The sequence below is a fragment of the Physella acuta genome, unplaced genomic scaffold (genome assembly GCF_028476545.2).
Source record: "Physella acuta isolate Inbredline_101_S28 unplaced genomic scaffold, ASM2847654v3 ptg002002l, whole genome shotgun sequence".
Lineage (NCBI taxonomy): Eukaryota > Metazoa > Mollusca > Gastropoda > Physidae > Physella > Physella acuta.
In genome coordinates, this window is record NW_026733507.1 from 138324 (window position 1) to 163076 (window position 24753).

The window sequence follows — 24753 nt, forward strand, 5'->3', positions numbered from 1 at the left end:
TTAGAGATGGTAAGAGTTCACCTGATGTGGGAATTTGATGGGTATTTTCCCAGAATTGAATCAACAAGATAAGAGGTGGGTGCGTATTTTGTAAAGTATTGACACAAAATGAAAATAGGCCTAGATCTAGATCTACTTGAAAATAGGATTTGAACTTCGATTTTTTTTGGTTTTACTAGATCTATCTAATTTTTTCTTTAAATAAAAAAAGACATTTTAGTAGAAGAAGTATAAAATAAAACTATAACTATAATTACTTTAATGAACTAATCAGTTAAATCTATAGTTTTAATAGTTTAATAATAATAATATGGATAAACAACAAGGTTTGTACGTGACAGCGATTCATGGTCTTATCATTGGGCCGGTTGTTAGGTTGCTCTTTAATAAATTTCCTGGGAAAATCCTTTTCTGGTAAATCTAAAAATAGAGGGAATCCGTACGTGTCTGCTGTTGTTAGTTTGTTATTGTTAGCAAACTGTAATATTTAAGTTGCTGCAAGGTAAAAATCACTGGTTAATTATTTTTTTTTAATTTTAAAACTCAAAAGGGATGATTATAGATCTAGATACTATAACTACTAGTTTAAACTAGTTATTAACTAGATCTAGATCTAGAATCTAGAAATCTAGATCTATTAGATTTAGATACCGGTGTCCGATAATAATATTTTAATACTAGATCTAGATCTAAATATCCTCCATCCATAAATAAAATTAAAATGGTGATTAGTGATTATTTATTTATTATATGTATTAGATCTAGATCTATATGATGGTGTGTTGGGTTGTAGATCTAGATCTAGATCTAGTAGTACTAAGTACTAAGTAAAGTACTAAGTAGTAGATCTAGATCTGAGATCTAGATCCAAATCAGTAGATCTAGACTAGTAGAATCTAGTAGTAAGTATTGTAATCTCCACTAATTAATTATTCTCCCCTTAGGCCTTAGAGTCGCCTTAGAGAGTCCTTAGACCTTTACAGTTTACTTTAGGGTAAAACTCCATTTTAGCACTACAGTCGGTACCTACTTGACTACACTACTTGTTGATTCTAGAATCTAAGTTAGATATAAATCTAGACTCTCTTCTGAATTAGATCTATTCTATTAGTTAGATCAAGATCTATATTTTAATGAAATGTTACACTTGTTTGAGAAAAATATTTTATAAAATAAAAAATAGTTTTGGTCAAAACACAATGAGTGAATCAATACGTTCTTTAGTCTTTACTACTCTACACGTCGAACGATATCAGATCAGTGGAGTGGCAAAGCAAAGAAATAATTAAATTTAAATATCTAAAAGGCCGATTCTAGCAGGAAAAAGACATGCATGCACAATGGAGAATGAAGAGAAACTACGACTTGCCTTCACTGCGATGTTTTCGATGGTACTGCGCATGCGTGTGTTTACAACAGCAGAACACTAATCCTAATCATATCCCTAACCCTAGCCATAACCCTAGCCCTAACGCCTAACCCTAGCCCTAGCTCAGCTATTAAGGTCACTGCGCATGCGTAGAACTATCTTTTGCCGACCAAGCGAAGACGCTGGGACGAAAAATCTTTTTCCGAGTAGTCACTTCGTATCTAAAAATCTAATGCATTTAAAATAACATAAACTACCAATACCTAGAAAAACCAAATTATTAATTATGTACATTATTTGTGTACATTATTTATGTACAATATTTTTTTATTAGTCAACACAACATCATATTAATTTAATATTATTAAATGCCCATGCTGATTAAGAGACTTAAATGATTCCATTAAAAACCCGGCTGTTCAATGGTATTTATGTTGTTTTTTTTAAATAAATTGTATTATTTTAAGCCGAGAAAATTTTATACATTTCAGAGCGTCGCCTTGATAAGTACATCTATAGATCTAAATCAAATTTGTATGAAATAGTTCATTTCTTTATATTTCTAAAATTGGAAGATGACGCCATTAGTTTTGTGTACTTTCCGAAGTTGAAACATGTGGCTTGTGACGTCACTGTTTATTGCGTTTTTTGTCATGACAATGAACATTTTCCAGGCTGCATAGCTAGAAATGTGTTTCTACATTCAAATATGCCTTTATTTTTATTTTCCTTCTTTAAATCAAATTTAGTTTATACATTTAAAACATCTACCATATTATTTTCAACAAAAGTCTGTATCTTTAAGTTCTCCATATATCGCTGAATATACTGATCACATGGCCTAAAAAATGTTGTGGACAGAGAGAGAGAGAAGTGCACACATGGGCTTTTATATATTAGGATAGACTACTAATAGGCATAGGGCGTCATAGGCCATAATCATTTTTAATAAAGAAGCACACAAAATTTGAATAACTTATTAATAATTTAGATCTAGATTCTAGATCTATAACTTAGAGTTGATAGTATTAAGTAGGCATATAAGTTTATATCTTTAACTATTTTTAACTCTGGTTAAGCTAACTCCTACTTGAATAACAATATAATATTATATTAGACATTTTAGTTATTGTCAATAACTAATGAAATGTCTTATAATATCTAGATAGATATCTAGATCTAGATTCTATCTACTAAGAATACTATCTAAAATAAATTTAAATACTACTTAGGCCTACTACTACTACAATACTATTACATTACAGACTATTACTAGAGTTAGATTACCCTTGCCCTTAGTAATTGTATCCCTAAAGTAAAGTTTCCCTTTATAAACCTGACGGTCTATAGGGCAAGTGAAGTATAGTTCACTTGGTTCTGTGACCTCGGCATATGAAGAGATAGTGTGGTCAGCACTATGCCCAGCCGCCCTTACTTTCCCTAACGTGAGTTAGGTACCCATCAGAGTTGGGTGGACTCAGGGACGGTCTACTGACTTAACCCAGATTCAAACTCGAGACTTACGGGTTAGCAGTCCAGCTCTCTACTGCTAGACCACTCCAACCCACCATTGTATCCCTAGCAGACCGGTTATTTTATTAAACTTATTTTACAAAAAGCTAGGTATTTTCAAATTTATACATTATTGTAAATTATAACCTTGTGATTCTTACTGTGCAAGGTAAACAAACAGCACTTAAGAAAATTCAGCATCTGTTCTGGTTAGTGCCCAAGATATGTGGCAGATGAAGTAGAGTTCGTCTTTTTCAGTGACATCTGCATTCAAAAGGTGTAGTGTAGTCAGTACTACCTAATCCAGCTGATTTAGTTTTCTCTAGCATGAGTCAATTACCCATCACAGCTGGGAACAGAACTCAAGACAATCAGGATAGTAGCAGTGGCGGGGGGGAGGGGGGTACATATGTCCCCGGGTGCCGACCTTAGGGGGCGCCAAAATGGGTTGGAAAAATAAATTATAAATAGTTTGGGGGGGGGGGGGGGGGTGCAAATTGAAAGTTTGAGAGGGGTGCACATCGAAAGTTTGAGGGGGGGTGAAAATTAAAAATTTGCTCCCGAGGGGGGCGCCAAATTGAAAGTTTGTCCCCGGGAAGGGTCGCTACGCCTCTGGATAGTAGTCGTGTGCTCCACCGCCCAACCTCTGCATCCCATACTTTACTTTAGAAAATTGATTGCATGTAATTTGGTAATTTTCACAACCTTTTCTCAATATTTACCACAGGCTGATAACATAGAATAGAACAAAGATGACTGATGCCAATCTTCCTCTGTCATTTGGTAATGTTATCTAAGCTGTGTTTACAATGTGTTTCACTTATACAATAATACACTTTTTAAATAACACATCTTTAATAATGGAAGTAGGGGACTCCTCATGGGGCGGAGTGATCTAGCGATAGAGAGCTGGACTGCTAACCCGTAAGTCTCGAGTTCGAATCCGGGTTCAAGTCAGTAGACCGTCCCTGAGTCCACCCAACTCTGATGGGTACCTAACTCACTTTAGTGCTGACCACACTATCTCTTCATATGCCTAGGTCACAGAAACAAGTGAACTCTACTTCACTTGCCCTATAGACCGTCAGGTTTGAAAGGGGAACTTTACCTTTTTTTAGGGGACTCCTCAGTCTAGAGGTAACATGCATTTCAATCAAATGGTCATGTGTTCTTTTATCTTGAGACAGAGGTGTAGTTCCCCCAGATAGCTTCTCCCCCCCCCCCCCCCCCCCCATCCCATTCTCCCCAACACACATTTCCAATCCATGTGATGCAAAGAATAAAAAAGGAAGAACAAGAATAAGCTTGGTGACAACAGCTAATTTGTATTCTAATGGGTTCAGAGAAAAATAGTCCAACTCAAAACTGCGCAAACAGAAAATGTGCATGTGCAAATTAACTATACTAATACACTTTCATTTTGTCATAATTCATGGGTTAAATGTTTTATCATGCTACAATGTACTTGTCATTTTTTGCTAATGTATAAAAATGCTTGATTTAATAAAACAAAAATGCTCTTGCGCATTTTTTTTGTGTACAATGTTTTGGTCACCATTCTAACAATTCCAATGCCTCAATCAATCAGACATTTTTTTTAAAAATTAATAGTTTTTTTAAGTTTTTAATTTTTTAAAGTTAGTTTTATTATTCTGTAGTTTTTTTTTTTTTTTGTTTAAATTGTATTAATTGATTATCTTTAAAAATATTTCAGAATCCTGTGCTGCCGAGCTTCATGAAATAGCACTGAAGCTGCCAAATGGTACCATCAAGAACAATTATGCGTTTCAAACAGACTTACTTATTTCAAAGGTGATTACTCAATTAAATATTTCTTCTAATACTTCTATAAATATTTAGAGTGATTCATTATTTATGATAAAATATTAAGACATTTCCTCTAATCATTCCCACAGGCCAATGTTCCCCATAGTAATTATCTCCCTCTTGAGAATACCTATCATAGTAATTATCTCACTCTTGAGAATACCTATCATGCATGTTACAGGCAAAGTGAGAAACTTGGCATTCTATAGACTTATAGAAGTCCTTAAACTTTCTGACCTTCTACAGAATAAAGTATTTCATATTTTGCCTAAGCATTCTATTGGGCAAGGTAAAAGTAGGGAAATTGAGAGGGTGCAAAATCTTATTCCGTCCAGAAAATTTTCTAACCTTAGACTTAGCTTTTACAATGTAGGTTTGGTTTAGTATTAGGGTTACGGTCCATTTGTCATCAACAGTTGGTAAAGTTGTACAGTTTATAGATGGGGTAATTGACAAGGTGTAATGCTCTAGGCGCCCCATGCTTTTTCTATAGACAGTTTAGAATAAACATTTGTTTAACCCATACAAACACCTTTGCTGTATATGTAGGAAATAGAGAGAATCTGTAAAGAAGAGAACTTGGTCCAACAACCACCAGATTTAAAGATGCAGATGTACTATGGCCAGGGCAAACAAAAAGTTATGGACAACAAGAGGAAGTTGAAGTTCTACATGATGGATTTCCCTATATGTCAAATAGAACTGGTCGCTGAGAGGTAGGTATAATCAACTTTTAGAAAAGTATGGTTTTAAACACTTTCAATTGGTGTTTCTTTCAGACATTTTCCTCCACTGGAGTGGGGGGGGGGGGGGGGGGAGAACAACAACACTGGTTAAAGTATGTAATTTTTGTATATAAATATTATTTTCCTTATTTAGTTCAGGGAGAGGGGGGGGGGGGTTGGCTTGCTGCAAGGGGGAGGGAGAAGATTCCTGAAAGAGATGCTGTTTTATCCAAAACAAAGACGTTTTATACATTCATGATGTTGTGAACACAACAGTTTATGCATACATAGTATGTAGCAGCACAATACAAACTAATAAGGTAAAAAATATTCAGGGAATAAAAAACACTAAAACAAATATATTAATTCAATTTAAAGCTTTTGTAGACAAAAAATATAAATAAAGATTTAATATATTCTATCTATGCATTTTGGCAGGTAAATAAACAGATCTGCAGTATTTTAACAAACTTACTTACAAAAGATATTTAAAATACCTAAGATGACAACAATACTGAGACCATTTGAAACCAATAACCATGTTTTATACCTACACATGTCCAATGCTAACACTAGTGACAGTACAACAAATCCAAGACAATAAACAGTTGGTTTAGGGGTGCTCATGGTTGCTAAACCAAAAAGTCTCGAGTTCTAAACCTTGTGCAGATGAGGCTCATTAGCTGAGGATAGCCACTCTTCTAGGAGAGACAACTCCAAAATCAAACAACTGCTGCCTTGTAGTTTGTTCATGGTTGGACAAAGGCTATGGAAGCAAATCCAAAAAGAAAAGCACCCTGAAAAAGGAGTCAATGGCCTCAATGGTGCATAACCAGTCGACACATATACTTAATAAATAATTGTGTAGGAGGGGATCCCTTCCAACACTGAATTTAAGAATGAAGAAGAAGAAGAACAGTTGGTTTAATATTGAAATAGATTTCATTTCTCTAACACTATTAAGTATTACATGTCAATGTACTGTATGGCCCTTTGACTTCAGCCTGCTTTCCTTTCTGGATTTGCTTCCATAGTCTTTGTCTGCCCAAGAACAATATTTTGGAGTTTTCTCTCCTAGATGGGTTGCTTTCTCCCATCTAACTAGCCTCATCAGCCGGGAGTCAGAGCTCAGGTCCTTTGGAGTTAGCAATCATAATCTCTCCCACCCAACAGTACTGTCCCCTTAGATTATCTCTATATTGCAGACCAAGAAATTTTTAATAGTTTATAAAGTCTCCTCTATAAAATCTTGTGGCCACTCCTATATAGCATTCTGGTATAGCAGAGCTAGGAGGGTTTGTAATTGTTAATTTCTATACAAGTGACTTATTTCTTTTTTGCCCCTTAGGAGAAAGTACGAAACTTTATAAAATCTGTTGTAGAACAGCCAGCCAAATAGTGCATAAAAAAATTTGTATAATTAGTACATATTAGCATTTTATAGTGTCCAGTGTTTCTTCCAGGCATCTCATCTAAAAAATAAATACTTTTACAGATGTGTGTGCGCGTGTTCCCCCCACCCACCCCCATCCCCTGGAGAAAAAAGAAAAAGTCAGGGAGAAACACTGGTAGTGTCTGGCTATGTATTTGTGCATTCCTCTCAAAGTTATGCTTAAATATTATGATCCATTTGTCAAATCTATTTTTTTTCAAGTGCTGCTAAGGATAGTGATGGATACAGCGCCAAACTGGATGGCTTCAATGTGAATATGAAATCTTAAAATTCCACCAGAGCTAAATAATGGATGTGCTTATGACAGCTTGAAAAAATATCCTGCAAGTTCTATTAATTATAAGATAAAATTTGTATAACAAAGATTGTTCTTGATATAAACTATAAACCATATTGGTATTGCTAACCGGTGATAGTTAGGTTTGAGGTTTTAAATATAGTTATCAGTGGTATCAGCTATACAATATTGTAGGAAAGGTTAATGCATTTTACCTTAAAACCTAAACAGTTTAAAGTTACGTAAATTTTATGTTGTGTTATAAATTCCTTAGAGTGAATTTTTCAATTAAAGAACATAGATAAAAATGATAAAAGCATTAAGAAATAGTTATAAATGCAGTTTCTATTGACAGTAGATTAAGTAAAATATATAAATTAATAGTAAATATGTGTTTAAAATTATAGTAATAGCAGGCATTCAACTGGAGACACTTTTTACAAACTTCTGAATGTTGTATTTTTTCATTGGCAAAAAACCTTATTTGGCAGGACAGTTTTAAGTGGCAGGTTGTTTATTCTTTATTGAGTGCAGCATATCTCTTTCCTTATTGTTGAGTGTTTACAATATAGTTAAATTAAGGTGTCTATCTACTGGTGGGGTGTTAAAATGGCGATTAACTTCTCTGGTTCAGATAGTTGTATGATTTGCCTAAAAAATACAATGTTGGTCATTTTAGCTGAAGTGAAATGTAAATCTTTTTTTATTCTTGCCATTCCAAAACCTCATTTATAAACTTACTGTAATTTAGTGATCAATTAAATAATTGTAATAATACGGATAATTATAGTTAAAACCTAATTTCTTTTTCCAGTAATCTCAAATTTATAAGCAAACTTTAGTATTAGACCAAACCTTGCCTTCTCTTCAACATTGTGTTCAATTTTACCGACACTATACTGTGTGCTTTTTAATTTTATCACTGTATAGAAAAGGAGGTGTAGCCATACTGTAAAAATTAAAACTGATCTATTAGTATTTAATCTCAGGGCTTTTCGAGTTTTAAAAACACAAAACGGACTATATTTAATCTGGATCTGAGAAACCTTGGATAATCATTAGTGTCAATTTTTAATTGTGGGTTCTTTTAATTGTAAGGTTGTTTTTTTTTTAATTTTAATATTTGGCAATGCATTGTGTTTTATACCACTGTTATTAGAAAACTAAATAACTGTTTTTAGCACTTTCACTGTCTTTCAGTCTTTAAGAAAAAAATGATTTTTTTTTTACTGCAGTTGTTGTGGCTCATAGAATTTAAAGAAAGCCTTTTAAACAATCTATGTTGTATTAAAGGCTTAATTTTTTTTTTTACTGCATTTCTCTTGCCACTTTATGTATTTACAGAAACATTTTTTTTATCTGTATAAGCTTTGAGATTATGAGTCTAGTCTTCAATTTGGACAGAACATTGTTGACATGGTAACTTCCTCTAGAATATTATTGATTTTAGTATTGTAGACAGAAATCAAACATAATTTTTATGTATTTCAAGAAAATACAAAGCTAAATATTTCTATCAATATACACAATTACTATATTTTAAACTTTAAAAAATTGTCTTGTTTTCTTTTAATGTGATATACCAAAAATATTTGTATGCTCCATTTGTCTTTAATTAAGCAATTATACATAAACCTTTTTTGTGAAAAAGAGTGTGTGTGTGCATGTTTCAATTGATAAATGTATTTGAAATGTTATTTATTGATCATAGTTTTTAATTGAATGATTTTTTAAAAATGTTTTATATGCATAATTGTTTTGTTCGATAGATGTGCTATAAACTAATGTTACTGATAGTCTGTTTTCAATACTCAAAATTTTGCAGTATATAAAAGGGTGTGGCACACACTAGTCTTCCATGAAAACTGAAGCAGGTTGATGCTTAAAATTAAAATCCTTGTTAACTTACATTTGGAGAGTGCTCACAGCTAGTTGGGGAAAACAAAGATATCTGGTAATTATTGAGCTCCATATATTGGACTACCTTCTGACGAATTGTTTTGGAATAATAATCTGTATTTAATATTCTTCTTATAAAATTTGCTTATGACTGCAAAATTATCACAAGATTTTAACAAAGCATTGATCAAATATGAAACTCAATTTGTAGTGCTACAACGCTTTTGTGTCCGACAATTGTAAAATGAACCGCTCATTTTTAAACTAGTTTTTAGTTTCTCCAGTTCTTTCTAATACCATGTGGTTTTAAAGTTTTTTTATGCAGCTACAATTTTTTTTTTTAAATTTATTTTAAATGTTGACCTGTGGCCAATACATTTTTTGTGTGGCTTGTGTGCATTGATTTTCTGAACGGTTTATATTTTTTTTTATTTAAAGGTCAGATAAACCTTATAATTTTATAATTTAAAACAAAATTATTTATATTTGTTCATCAAATCAGAAATTTAGAATTTCTACAGTTCTAACTTGCACCTCCTTCCCCGCCCTGCTGTTTTTAAATCTTAGTCTTTAAAAGATGTATTAGTAAAAAAAATTGATTCATTGTGTTGAAAAAATTCATTCATTTTTTAAGATACTTAAATAATTGGTTGCTACATAATATTGTTTGTTAAGCTAAATAAATTCTGAATAAAATTCTGTAAATGTCTATTCTTTCTAAATGATTATATTTGTGGTTATAATAAAAGTATTAGACTACAATTTTTTTTTATGCAAGTTCTATTTGTTGTTGAACTTTGATGCTGATTAATAAGTTGAACATTTTTAAACCATCAATTAAAAATTAACTGACTGACTTTATTTATCATTGCTCTTAATTGAGAAAATATTATTATTGCTCATATCAAAAGTGTGCTAGAATACATATTTTTCAATAATACCATAAAAGATAGATCTATTTCTAATGGCATTATTTTCATTGATAAAATTAGCCGTTTTGCAAAATATTATGAAAAATATACTCGATATTTTTCTCATAAAAATAGTAAAAAGTGTAACTAAATTTAAAATTAATTATTTCATTTCAGTAAAATATTTTTCAGTTTTGATTCTTTGTTTTCTTGAAACTAATAATTTGATGTTTATCATTAGGCACTGTGAAGCAGTGGGTACAGGGATATTTAAAATGATTATTATTTTATGGTTATGAGTCAGTTATCTAAACTTTGTCAATCAAAATGTATCTTAGCTGAATTTTGAAATATCATGGTTAGTAATAATGGCATGTAACTAGTATATGTACTATCTTGAAAGATATTGTACATATATACAGTACCCAAGTTTTTTTTTTTTTTAGAATTAAAAAAGAAAGCTAACTTTTATTGTTGTTAATTTATAATATCAGAAATATTTCTACCCTCAGGAACACTATACATGATAGCATTAGATATTATATGATAAATAAAGTTATTTATTTCATGCTTCTTTTTTACTTCAATTACATTTTTCATATCTATTTATCTATGACCTATTAACAGCCTGTCTTCTAACTATCCTTCACACCTCTTTTATACCTACATTTCTCATTGGGGGAAAAATACACAACTTAGGGCTAAACTCAACTCACAATCCCAGGGTGTTCTTAACAAATCTAGCCAAGCCTTTAAAATGGCATGAAACACTGCTTATAAAAGTTGTATCTGTTCTCAACTTACATTATTTACTTTTAGTTTTACCCATCAATTACTGCCACATTTTTTACACCTTTCTTCAGTTTGCCTTGTGTTATTTTTTTAATACATTTGTTTTGGTTTGGAAAAAAAAATTTCAAACTTGATAATAATTGTTTAGTATTTTCAAACTGACCATTTTACTCGCTAATAAATAGTAAAATTTTGAGAATCAAGAAAATATAACAAAGACTTCTATTTATACTATAATTTTTAAAAAAAATATGCCTATTCAAAATACAAAATAAATTTTACTTATTTAATATCACTAAACCAGTTTTGGGTTTATTTCAGTCTAGTTTCAAAATAAGTAATTTCTCTAAAAGAGGTAAGAAGATTCTAATTGTATCATTTTACTATAGCTGCTTTCATTATAACAGCTCATGTCTTTTTTGCAGTTGAAACTAATTACTATTATGCATTTCAGAAAGGGATGTGAGTTTAAATACTTGTTTCCGTCACTGTCACCACCCATGACAAGCCCACAAACAATATTCTAAACCCCTGTAGGCCAATATGTTAGAAGTCTTGTCTGATGTCAGGTGTATAGACACACATACAAGTATAAGCAATTTGTACAGGCATGTTCTACTTCTTTCTTCTTCTTCTTCCTTCTTAATTTTAGTATTGGAAGGTATACCCTCCAACTCAATTAAGTATACATGTCAACTGGTTATGCGCCATTGAGGCCATTGACTCTGATTTCAGCCTGCTTTACTTTTTGGATTTGCTTCCATAGCCTTTGTCCAACCAAGAACAAACTACAAGGCAGCAGTTGTTTGTTTGATTTTGGAGTCTCTCCTACGTTTATATATATATATATATATATATATATATATATATATATATATATATATATATATATATATATATATATATATATATATAAACAAAAGTATGTAGGTGTGTGTCCTTGTGATCAATATGGGGCCTGGGTTCATTTTAAAGAGTTCGATACACTATGGAAACAATTGGTTACTATAATCGATTACTAAGTCAAACCATGTGCTTCCTAAGGCACCCCTACAGAGTGCGGTTTGGTGCCCCAAGACTCCCCTGTGAGCACTATGGTGCATACGTTAATTTCAAAGAGTGCAATTCACTGTGGATACGATGGGCTACTATAATCGTTGACTAAAATCTGGCAAATCCGACGGCGTCCCCACTGTCGGGTGACCTGCAGCACTCCAAGCTCCCCCATGAGCACTATGGCACCTTCTTTTGTTTAAAAGAGCACCCTACAATATAGACACTGTGACGCAGGACATTCGATGATTAAACCGAACCAGGGGATGTACCTGGTGCCCCTGCGATAGTGTAACCAGTGGCTCCATGAAAGCACCCAGCAATGCCCCTGATACATGGGCGGGCACTGAGGTCTGCTAATAATACACTCAAGATTTTGTGACCTACTTAGGTCGAGTCATTTTTATTTTGACATTGTATAATTCCTTATATGGAATGATGGTGTAACACCTGGGGTTTTTCCACTGACTTATTAAGGTGTTTGAGACATAGAAATTTTCCATTAAAATCTGATTGAATGATTCTGATCAGATGATTATCCCAACCAATGGCGACATGAGTTGAGGATAACCTCCCCTGTCACAGAAGTCTATAATTGCACTGCACACTCGCAACACGAGGCAGTTTTATCTTGACCTGGCAGTCTACGAGGCCGTTTTACCTTGGTCAGGTTGCCGTCCATATTATCCGGCTATAGACTCTGACCATTTGAACGTGAGAGTACTTAAGACCTGTGTGTGCCTTGCTTTCTTAAGTTGATTTAGTCTTCTAGTTTAATATTACTTGTCGCTAAGTAATTCTAGAAACTACAGCAGTGTTGTGTGGCCTGTAGCTGTTCTTTAGACAGTGTAGAAATCTGTGATAGTGTTTTTTCCTACATTGTGTAAGTTGGTTTTTGATATTTTATACATTAAATATTTTATTTAGTTCTACCTTGTGTTCTGCCACTTCTGAGTTCGCTGATTAAAAGGTCGTATGTAGATTGGATGAGTGTTAATTACAATAGTATCACTAGCTTCCCTAGACATTAAATTCGAGCCCAAGTGGTCGTTGTGTTAAGTGTTCATCCACTTAGGCCGTAAGGCATTTGCATATGACCCCGAAAAAAGAATCCGGGGACGTTCTCCTTCTATTTGGCTGATAGATAGGTTAACGTTACAAAGTGGGGGCCCGTCCGGGATTTAATCTGTCGTTCCAGTTGTTGGTTATATCAGTTGAATACTAAGGTTAGTTGGATTTAGTTGTTTTATATCCAGTAGCGCAGTGTTCTTACAACGCGCGCTCAGGCTAGAGTATCTAGGTCAAATAAGCAGACGTGTCACGTCCTACATTTAGAGGTCAAGTACACGGCCCAACGCTGTGTATTAATTTAAAGAATCTAGGCTTGTTGTGATTTTCAAGTTAGTGTTATGGAGTCTTTTTTGGCTAATCCTACTTTTGAAGAGGTCGAAAAGTTGAGTAGAAAAGTTTTGGTTAGTGTAGTTAAGGAATTGAAATTGGATTATTCTGTTACGCAGAAGTCAGAAGTGTTGAGAGATAAAGTTGTTGTTCATTTTATTAATGAAGGGGTATTTGATGAAAGTTTGTTGGCTGGTGTGTTACTCCGCGAGGAGAAAGTTGCTTTAGAGAAGGCATTAAAAGAACAGGAGTTAAAGGTTAAAATTGCTTCAGATAGGAGGAGGTTGGAATCAGAATTTGGTCAAGTTAGTGATGTTACTTCTCTGGTAGATCCAAAAAAGTTGTCGGTGGGGCAAGTGATTGCCAAATTTGGGAAATTAGTTCCTAAATTTGATGAAACAGATTTGGTCGTTTTCTTTAACTCGTTTGAGAGTTTAGCGAAGACATGTGAATGGCCCGAAACTTCCATTACTGCTTTATTGAGCTCTGTCCTTACTGGGAAAGCTGCAAAAACATACCAGGCACTCTCTCACGACGTTCAAAATAACTATAGTTTGGTCAAAACTGCCATTTTAAAGGCCTACGCACTGACGCCCGAGGCCTATCGGACAAAATTCCGAACACTCCGCAAGTTACCCACACAATCATATGTGGAATTTCTCTTTGAAAAGGAGAAAATATTCTCAAGGTGGCTACACTCTGAGGAAGTTTCTGAGTTTGAGAAACTCAGGTCACTTATCCTAAGGGAAGAATTCCTATCGTCCCTGCCTGAAGAGATACGACTACACATTCTGGATAACAAGATAACTGACATCCAGAAGGCTGCTGAGTCGGCTGACACCTATATGTTGGTGCATAGGAAACCACCAGTGTCAGGAAACCGCCTCAACCCCGTGCTTCCCCTTTTTGGCAGCAATCATCCTGTTGGCCAACATTTGAAGACATCACAGTCCAGAGAGAAACCAAGATCAACTCTCAATCGTCGAGCAGTATGCCAGTTCTGCAAAAGGCCTGGTCACCATGTCAAGGACTGTTACAAACGTCTTCAGAATAACAGAGAGGTGGTGCGTACTTCCGCGCACTATGCTCTATCCCCTCAAGCAGCCAGTTCAACTATGAACTCTAGAATTCAAAAGGACTCTATCCCTAAGTGTCCGCAAGAAGGTAGTCAAGTCTCCACACATTATGTGCAGTCACATTTTGACTGTTCTCGCCACCATCCAGTTTCTTCCGAGTCTACCGATCTCGAGGGATCGAGAAAAGTTGACTTTTCATCTTTTATTGCCGAAGCCATCATTAGCAAACCAGGTGATCCGTTGTCTCAGAAGAATATCACCGTCCTAAGAGACACAGGAGCGTCACAATCACTCCTTTTGAAAAGTTCAATGGACATTACACCTGAGACGAACACCGGAAGGATTTCCATTATCCAGGGAGTGGGGACAAAATCTACTGTCGTCCCTCTACACAAGTTTGCCCTGAAACATCATCTCGTCGAAGGTGAGGTCATTTTAGGTGTGATAGATAGTATTCCAGTCCCAGGAGTACACCTACTTCTAGGGAATGACCTTGCGGGAAGCAAAGTATACCCCTGTACGGTTTCAGACCCTTCGTCAACAGTTCCAGATAATGATTATGAACTGTATCCTGCATGTGCGGTGACAAGAAGCCAGACCAAACAATTGGCTGACACAACGTCTGAACCACACCCGCCGTCATCGTCAAGAAATTCGACTCCCAAACTGGAGTCTATGCTTCCAGAAAACACAAGCCTGGGCTTACCCCTGAGGATATCTCAGGAAGACATCATTAAAGCTCAACAAGTCGACGCGGAACTCAAAGCAGCGGTCGAAAAATCTCTATCATCTGACGATGGAGAATATTTCTCCGAGAACGGCCTCTTCTTTCGTCGCGCTATACCAGTGAATGCCTCACCAGCCGAACCATGGTTGGGTAAAAACCAGCTGTGGATCCCTCCACCTTATCGGCATGAAATACTTAAGCTGGCACATGACCATCCAATGTCAGCGCACCCAGGAGTCACTAAAACGACGGCGAAGATCAAAGAACTGTTCTTTTGGCCCAAAATGAGAAATGATGTGTCGCGTTACTGCAGAAGTTGCACGAACTGTCAGTTGGCCGGAAAGCCAAACCAGACAATTCCTAAGGCCCCTTTGAGTCCGATTCCTGTATTGGAAGAACCTTTTTCTAAAATCGTCATGGACTGTGTAGGTCCCTTGCCTAAAACCAAGGCGGGCAACGAGTACCTACTTACCTTTATGTGTTCAAGTACCCGTTTTCCCGAGGCGATTCCCTTACGGAACATTAAGGCAAAGACTGTAGTCAGAGCCATGACCCGGTTCTTCACTACCTTTGGATTACCTAGAATCGTGCAAACAGATCAAGGCAGCAACTTCACCAGTCACCATTTTCAGGAAGCACTAGCCAAGCTAGGCGTTACCCACATCACCAGCTCAGCCTACCACCCTCAGTCTCAAGGCGTACTTGAGAGGTTCCACCAAACCCTCAAAACCATGCTAAGAACGTTCGCTAACAGTAACACCCAATGGGATGAGTCTGTTCCTTGGATTATTTTCGCCGCGAGGGACTGTGTCCAGGACTCTTTAGGCTACTCGCCTTTTCAACTTGTGTTTGGACACTCTGTCCGTGGCCCCCTGAAGCTGATACACGAACGTTGGACAGGTACCAGTGATCATCCAGTGGAAAACTTCGACGATTTTCACGTTCGACTGAAAGCCGTGTGCGAAATGGCTCACAAGAACTTAAGAAAGGCCCAAGTGAGAATGAAAGGACTGTATGATAAGAGTTCTTGTAAACGAACATTCAATCCAGGCGACAAAGTTCTTGTGCTAGTGCCTAATCTGAACAATGCGTTATCCTTGAGATATTGTGGACCCTTTACTGTGCATTCAAAATTAAGTGATTTGAACTATGTTGTCAATACGCCCGACAGAAGAAAGAAACAGACAGTGTATCATGTTAATTCACTGAAAAAGTATTATGATAATTGTAACAATTTTCATTCCACAGCTAAAATTACTTTACCTGTATGTTCAAATGTTTCTGATGATGTGATACATGATAAATTGAAACCCCCAAAATTGGTAAATTCTTCCTTTTTAGATAATTTGAATGTCCACCTTATGCATTTGTCCACAGAGAAAAGCCATAGATTGTCTCAGTTATTCGAGACATTTCCCTCTATTTTTGGGGATGTCCCCAAAGAAGCGAAGGTTCCACCTCATGATGTAGACGTTGGTGACGCAAAACCCATTAAACAACACCCCTATAGAGTTAACCCGGAAAAAGCTGCTTTGATAAAAGATGAAATTGATTATATGCTCAAGAATGATATCATTGAGCCCAGTTTCAGCAACTGGAGTTCCCCATGTCTCCTAGTACCGAAAGACGGTGGATCTTTCAGGTTTGTGACCGACTTTAGGAAGGTAAATGCGCTCACCAAAGCTGATTCCTATCCATTACCTCGGATAGAAGACGTTATTGATAAAGTTGGTCAGGCTAAGATAATTTCCAAAATTGATTTACTTTCAGGATACTGGCAAATCCCCTTATCTGACCGTGCAAAAGAAATATCTGCTTTTGTAACCCCTAATGGTTTTTATAGATACAAACGTATGCCCTTTGGTATGCGAAATGCTGGTCAAACTTTCCAGAGAGTCATTAACTCTGTCATTGCTGACATAGACCAATGTGAGGCCTACATAGATGATATAGTTGTATTTTCTAATACTTTTGAAGAACATATTGTTCAGTTGACTAACCTTTTTAGAAAATTGTCTGAAGTGAATTTTACTGTAAACTTACATAAAAGTGATTTCTGTAAAGCTTCAATTACCTATTTGGGTTATCAAGTGGGAACGAACCAAGTTCGGCCCATTGAAGCTAAAGTAGATGCTATTGTAAAGTTGCCACCTCCCAAAAATTGTAAAGAGATCAAAAAGTTCCTTGGGATGGCTGGTTACTATAGGCGGTTCTGTCGAAACTTTTCAGCTATTGCTGAATCTCTTACTGCATTATTGAAAAAGGGTGTTGAATTTGAATGGTCAGATAAATGTCAAGAAGCTTTTTTAACCATTAAGTCATTTCTATCTAATGCTCCTGTTATGGCTGCACCAAATTTTAGCAAGCCCTTTAAACTTGCCATTGATGCTAGCAACTTAGCCATTGGCTCAGTCCTATTTCAAGAAGACAACATGGGAATTGACCATCCCATTGCCTTTTTTTCCAGGAAGTTAAATGAGAACCAAAAGAATTATTCTACTACTGAAAAAGAAGCTTTAGCTTTGGTTTTATCATTACAACATTTTGAGGTCTATGTCTCTTCTTCAACCAATCCAGTCAGAGTGTTTTCTGACCATGATCCCCTGAAATTTACCTCTAAGTTAGGACAGACAAATCAAAGAATATTGAGATGGTGTTTATATTTCCAAAATTTTAATCTGGAAATTTCACACATTAAGGGTAGTGATAATGTTGTGGCTGATTGTTTGTCAAGGATGTAAAATCTTATTGTGCACATTGATCATGTGACATGTTTTGTGGTTCATTAAGACCATACACAAGTGTTGTGTTTTAACATGAAAATGAGTGGTATGATTTTTGATTTTTTCAAAATTCCAATCCTATTGAATATTTTGTTTATTTTCAGGTGAACCTTAATTAAAGGTGGTTTTTGATTATATGTAATCTTTTATAATAATATGTCTCATATGACTCTATTGATATTGTAGCTAGTCATTGAAATAAAGGTCTTACCCTGGCGGGTTTACCACTTTTAATATCCACATGGAAATATTGTAATACCCTTTTTTGAGGGATTTTGATGTATAATTACTTTTTGAAGGGTTACTCCCCTTTCACCAATTGTAAAAGTTGGAGTTACTTCCCTTTTATGTTAAGGGATATTTTCATCTGGTATTATGATTTTGATTGCCTACATTTGTAAAACATTTTTGTTACTTCATTGCCAGATTGGTTCCCTATGTATGTTTTTGTGGAACCTATCTGTCACTTCCAAAAAGGGAGGGGATGTGACCTACTTAGGTCGAGTCATTTTTATTTTGACATTGTATAATTCCTTATATGGAATGATGGTGTAACACCTGGGGTTTTTCCACTGACTTATTAAGGTGTTTGAGACATAGAAATTTTCCATTAAAATCTGATTGAATGATTCTGATCAGATGATTATCCCAACCAATGGCGACATGAGTTGAGGATAACCTCCCCTGTCACAGAAGTCTATAATTGCACTGCACACTCGCAACACGAGGCAGTTTTATCTTGACCTGGCAGTCTACGAGGCCGTTTTACCTTGGTCAGGTTGCCGTCCATATTATCCGGCTATAGACTCTGACCATTTGAACGTGAGAGTACTTAAGACCTGTGTGTGCCTTGCTTTCTTAAGTTGATTTAGTCTTCTAGTTTAATATTACTTGTCGCTAAGTAATTCTAGAAACTACAGCAGTGTTGTGTGGCCTGTAGCTGTTCTTTAGACAGTGTAGAAATCTGTGATAGTGTTTTTTCCTACATTGTGTAAGTTGGTTTTTGATATTTTATACATTAAATATTTTATTTAGTTCTACCTTGTGTTCTGCCACTTCTGAGTTCGCTGATTAAAAGGTCGTATGTAGATTGGATGAGTGTTAATTACAATAGTATCACTAGCTTCCCTAGACATTAAATTCGAGCCCAAGTGGTCGTTGTGTTAAGTGTTCATCCACTTAGGCCGTAAGGCATTTGCATATGACCCCGAAAAAAGAATCCGGGGACGTTCTCCTTCTATTTGGCTGATAGATAGGTTAACGTTACAATTTTCATACAGCATGCCCTGGGGCGTTCGGTAGATAGCACATATTAAGTCAGTCTGTTAAACAGTTACATCATGCTTTCACCATTTGTGAAAAAAAGCTTTTCTGTGCATAAGGCTAATGACCCTAATCTTAAGTTAACTGATTCACTGTTTTGAGGGAAGGAAGGGATAAAGGGGGTCTTATATAATACAAATATAGTCAGTGGCGTCGCTAGATCCGATGTCACCCGGTGCCTTGTGGTGTCACCTCCCCCCCCCCCCCCCCAAGAAACAAAGTTCGTGTATGTGTGTCGGCCTTCGAGTTAGCATTAATTTAAATATATGCCATGTACGCATACATGTATGGTTTTAAGCTCAGTGCAGACTTAACAGTAACAATGTTTATCTAGATCTATAAGCGGTAAATAATACAGTTGGATGTAGCATTTTTTTCTCTATAGTTGGCATGTTTATGTCGGTGTTACCCCCACCCCCTTGTAATAATTGTCGATTTATACTTAAAAGACTATTCTACTATAATTAATCATTTATGGTACTGGCAAAAGCACTTTTCTTTTGTACATTTTGCAATTTTTTGCACATGTGTCAGTCGGTGCGGTCCGCACCCCACCTCCCCCCCCCCCCCTCCTTGCTACACCTCTGAATATTAGATTGCAGTATTACGACATATGCAACACTCAACACATTTACATGGAATGAAGGGAAACAACTTTGATAAATAATTTTATCAAGATGGCCGCTTAGCTAGCAACTAGCCTAAGTTAGACTTTTCCTTTGATAGGTGATTTTTATCGTGTTCTTTAACAACTTAACCATTTCTCTTGTATAGAATCTATATAAAAACGCATTGATTACTTTCACGTTTGATAGTTATAAAATTTCAACAATCTATTTATTTAATACTAACATGCCGAAAATAAACACAGTACGACTTTTAGATCGCGAGATCCAAAACCTGCCAAAAAAAAAAAAAAAACAGGGATTTAGATCTATATGAATGCAACTTATTTTGCTTGCATTTTAATTTTTAACACAAATATTATAGTAGACTCTAGATCTAGATTTTTGACACATTTTAGATTTAGATCTAGCAATAAATATTGATTAATGCACATGCTTTCTGTGATGTAACATAATTAATTACTAGATCTAATAATTAGTCATTAGGTAGGTGTCAATAAAAAAAAAAGAGTCGGACTAAAGCCATCAGAAGCATTTTGAAGGGGGTTTGACATTTGTAATGGGGGGGGGGGGGATATAATTTAGCAAAAAGGTTGGTCATTAATGGACAATCCCTACAATAGTCAATAGGCCTAACTAGCTAATAATTAAAAATGGGATCTGCTAGTCTAGCTGCTTGGGCTTTCCATTTTTGTTTTATCTTAATAAATTAATAATAATAATTTTTTAAATATTTCATTTGAGTCGACTGTAAGTCCACCTTTCTTAAAGATAGCACACAATTTTAGGTGATTTTTACATTATAGATCTACAACACAAAAATAGAACAGATTTGACCCACCACCTCACCTGAGGCACCCACTTTACAGAATATAATGAACTAAAGAAGTGAACATTTAATTAAATTATAATTTTGTAATGAACAATATTAAATCCAGTTGATTTTAAAAATCTAATGTCTTGTTTTTTAACAATGTAAAAGTAATGAAAAGAGTAAATGATTGTATTATTTCCTTTCTGATGTTTATTTTTCAGAATGTAAGTATGTTGAGTAGGCCTTTAATTCAAACATGGGGGATGAACTTTTTAGTGGTAATACAATTTGTAAACCTCTTGTTAAAATACTCATTAATTAAATCATGAAATTATGCATTAAAAACATTTAATCTTGCATAGTAAAAGAAACAATATCATAAAATACCAGTAGATTTGAGTTCTAGGCTACTACAATAAAATGCAACACATGGTAGGCCTAATATTTTTCATTTTAGTCATGCTTACAAAAGCTTTGTCTTAAGTTTATGTTTGTAATTAATTAAAATTAGGAAATGAATAAAATTATTCCTTAAAATATCTGAAACTTCATCAACAGATGCAGGTTGTGCTCCGCTACATGAGATACACCTTAAGCTACCAAATGGGGATGTAAAACCCAATTTTGAATTTATACTTATGCTGGAGGTTGGAGAAGTAAGCGCTGACTAAAAAAAATATAATCCAAAGCCATTTTCTTAGGAAATTTTTTTTTTTAAATCCTGTTTTTAAATCCTTCTTATTTTAAAAACTAGATATAAAGTAAGAAAATATAGAAGTAAATTATTTTTAAAAATGTGATATGATGCTTTTTTTCTGTTAAAAAATAAATATTCTCATTAAAATCTTTTTAAGGAAATAAAGAGAATTTGTGAAGATCTGCAACTCACATATAGGGCGGATGAATTACAGATGGTTTTGTTTCCCACAAATGGAAAGTCAGAAATCTTGGACAAAACAAGGACTTTAGAAAGTTATCTGCATAATTTATCCAGTGGATACATACAACTCCAATGCATATAAAATCTGTAACTTTTGTTGTGTAAATCATTCTTTTCGAAATATTTTTAACTTCAGATCTATTTAAATTTTTTATGAAATTGTGTAAATTGGGTAATTATTGACAAAAAGAATATTTTTTAAAATCTGATACGTAAATTTCAATCAATTGGAAAGACTATAATTTTGGTATACATGGAGCTTGGGGTCTGTCTACATTATTCTAAAACCTAAAAAAAAATTATACATTTTTTATAATAAAATAATTTATAATTAATAATAAATTTCCTTCATTTAATCTAAAAGAAGACCATGTGTCTTAACTACAGTGTTGTTAGTTTTGAAAGCTTGTTAGAAGATTTATAATTTTTCTAAGTATGTTTACATTTTTTTGACAAAGAAATAATTGATATCTTCCTCACATTAAATTAACATTAATGCAAATGATGTTTTTTTTTTAACTAGTAAAAGTGTACTTATAACTGGAAACTTTTTTTTTTAACTATACTATATGATACATTAAGATTTTCCAAAAAAAAACTATGATTGTTCAAATGATTTTATATTTATAAATCAGTAATTTTTTTTGAATGCTTTTATCTGACTTCTCAAAATTGTAATTGGGATATGGCCATTATTTTTGTTGAGTATTTTCTAACATGAATTCAGGCATATAAGCAGAAGTTTAGCAGTTACAGTTTTTGTCTCTTCAATAAATGTCTTGTACTCTATGGAGAGTAATTTTATATTAACCACTGGGTGGATGCAATAAGACTGTTTATGTTTTTTCTTTTGTTTAAATTTTATTTGTTTGTGCTTTTACAACGCATCTCTCATAATTTCAATAATATTTGTGTAGCAATTAAATATTTTACAAGTGATACATGTCATATTTATTAGGCAGAGATTTTTACTGGCTTTGTCCAAAAACTTGACTTGGTTGATTGAAACATTTATCCATTATTTATCCATTAATCAGAGAGTTCTAATGACTGTAAATCACGCTAACATTTCTTACGCTGCCTTAAGTCTTTGCACATGTTTATAGAAATTTTAACGAATTCCTGGTTGTCTGTAGGCAAAAGTGGTTTTGGGTTTTTATTTTCTTTTGAACTAAGAATTGATCTTATAAAGACTTGTCTATTACTACTGCATTCCATGTATGTGATAAAAGTATTGTAATATTTTTTTTCAAATGCATAATTATAATAGCAATGCTAAATGACTTCATTCAATAACCAAAGCAATGCATTGTATGTTGTTTCGGATAGTAAGAAGGGTAAACTTGTTTCAAAAGCTTTCACTTTTTTAAAACCATTTAGTTACTTATATTTAAAAAAAAAAGTATTTGTATTGCAAATGGTATTTCAGAGTAACTGTATTGAAGAAAACGCAGATAACTATACTTAAAAAGGTGACATGTGTAGCCTACAAACCTAATATTTTGGCATTTCTTATACAATTGTTAAGTATTATTCAAGATTTTTTTTTCATCCTTGTTCTTTAAATTTTATTTTAAAAATGTTTATGTATCTATTTTAAAATGTTTCTACATCATTATCAATATTATTTGATGACAAGTTATTGCTCAAAGACAATACATGATTTAAAACAATTGAGTCTCTTGTTTTGTTTGTTGAGCTGCTTGTAGAATATATTTTACGATTTAGTTTTTGAATGTTAACCAATTGTCTTCAAGTTGACTGCTTTTAAATTATAATATTCAGACTAGAGCTACCTATTTAGGTGTTAAACGTACATAAAATAAATCCCAGTTTGCTCAATGTTTACATAATTCAATATTATTTTAATTGTAGCACCCATAAGTCAAGATGCAATGTGAAAGGCTAACCTATTTATTACATTACCAAAGAAAATTGTATTTTAATTAAAATTACAGATTGTTTATTTCATTTCACAACTATAAAATGGGATCCATTGGTAGTCACTAAAATGACTAGGCAAGTCTGTCCTAGTCAACCCAGCTGTGATATGTATCTTATTAAGCTGGATCTTAGTGCTCTGATCACACATTGTTTTCTTACATTTAGTCTATCACCCTACCCCTGGTCAATGCCCTACCCCGTTAATTACCCTTACATGTTAGTCCCCCTGAGAAAACCTATAATGCATGTTATTTGGTAAAGTGAGAAAACAATAATTTAAAATGGTCAGGCAATCTACAGACGGACAGATACCAAAATGGTCAGACAATCTATAGACTGCCTTTAACATGGCCAAAACTAGTAATCAACAGGGGTAATGTCCTACTGCAGTTCTATGGAGGGGAGATTATATCCAACTAATCAGTGGAAGGTGAAATCGGAAATGGTACTTTTCAGCTAAAATATAGATGACTAAAACAACAAATGTACTTACTTTATTCAACCTAACATTTCATACAGTAATTATGGTACAATAAAATTAAAATCTAAATAGGATGATAGATGGATCACGAAGTTGTACAAACTATAGTGGTAGATTTTTAAAAATTCAGTTGGATTAAACCTAGAAATATGGATTTAATTTTACTTTTAGACATTTTTCTCCTGGGCAGTGGTGTAGGCAAGGGGGAGTTATAAACCCTCCCATGGACCCCTATATATGTATATATATATATATGTATATATATATATATATATATATATATATATATATATATATATATATATATATATATATATATATATATATATATATATATATATATATATATATAGGATTGAATACATATGGAAAAATGTTTGGACCCCTCCCATGACCATTTCCTGGCTACGCCACTGCTCCTGGGTGTGGTGTAGTGGTGAGGTTCTTTTTTCTATTTCATCTAAAGGGGGCAGTGGACAACATTCTTCGGAAATGAGGAGAAGGGGAGTGGAGAGATGCCTGAGAAAAAACAACTGTATGGACTAATATTTTATACTGAAGTATAGCTATCTAGTATTTTATACTTAAAGAATACTCTATATGTTAACAGCATTACTGTTGTTGATTATTTAACAAAGCATTAAAAAAATGACCCACATTTTGTGGATGTATAGTTAAAAATAGACTTATTATAGACTGTTGGGTCAAAAAGAGTACCAGTGAATGATGTATCATGTTTGGCTAATCATTAATGTCTTTAATAGTGTAACATAATATTTTCCTTTCAAGAAATGGGATACTTTTAAGTTATTTTTGTCACAAC

General features: G+C 34.1%; 1 protein-coding gene and 1 long non-coding RNA gene across 3 annotated transcripts; both read left to right on the plus strand.

Moving 5' to 3' along the window:
- The first annotated feature begins 418 nt into the window (after positions 1–418).
- Positions 419–10045, plus strand: LOC131931668 (uncharacterized). The gene is made up of 5 exons (XM_059288498.1): positions 419–502; positions 3609–3664; positions 4596–4693; positions 5258–5424; positions 7088–10045. Exons 2-5 carry the CDS (start codon positions 3634–3636, stop codon positions 7152–7154), a joined length of 363 nt encoding a protein of 120 aa, XP_059144481.1. The 5' UTR covers positions 419–502; positions 3609–3633; the 3' UTR covers positions 7155–10045.
- Positions 10046–19790: 9745 nt separating this feature from the next.
- Positions 19791–23176, plus strand: LOC131931665 (uncharacterized). 2 transcript variants are annotated; one of them, XR_009384313.1, is made up of 4 exons: positions 19791–19851; positions 20787–20843; positions 21124–21221; positions 21420–23176. It is a non-coding gene; the product is annotated as an uncharacterized LOC131931665 (long non-coding RNA). The 2 variants fall into 2 exon arrangements; XR_009384314.1 differs by having other exon boundaries at positions 19805–19830.
- Positions 23177–24753: the final 1577 nt, after the last annotated feature.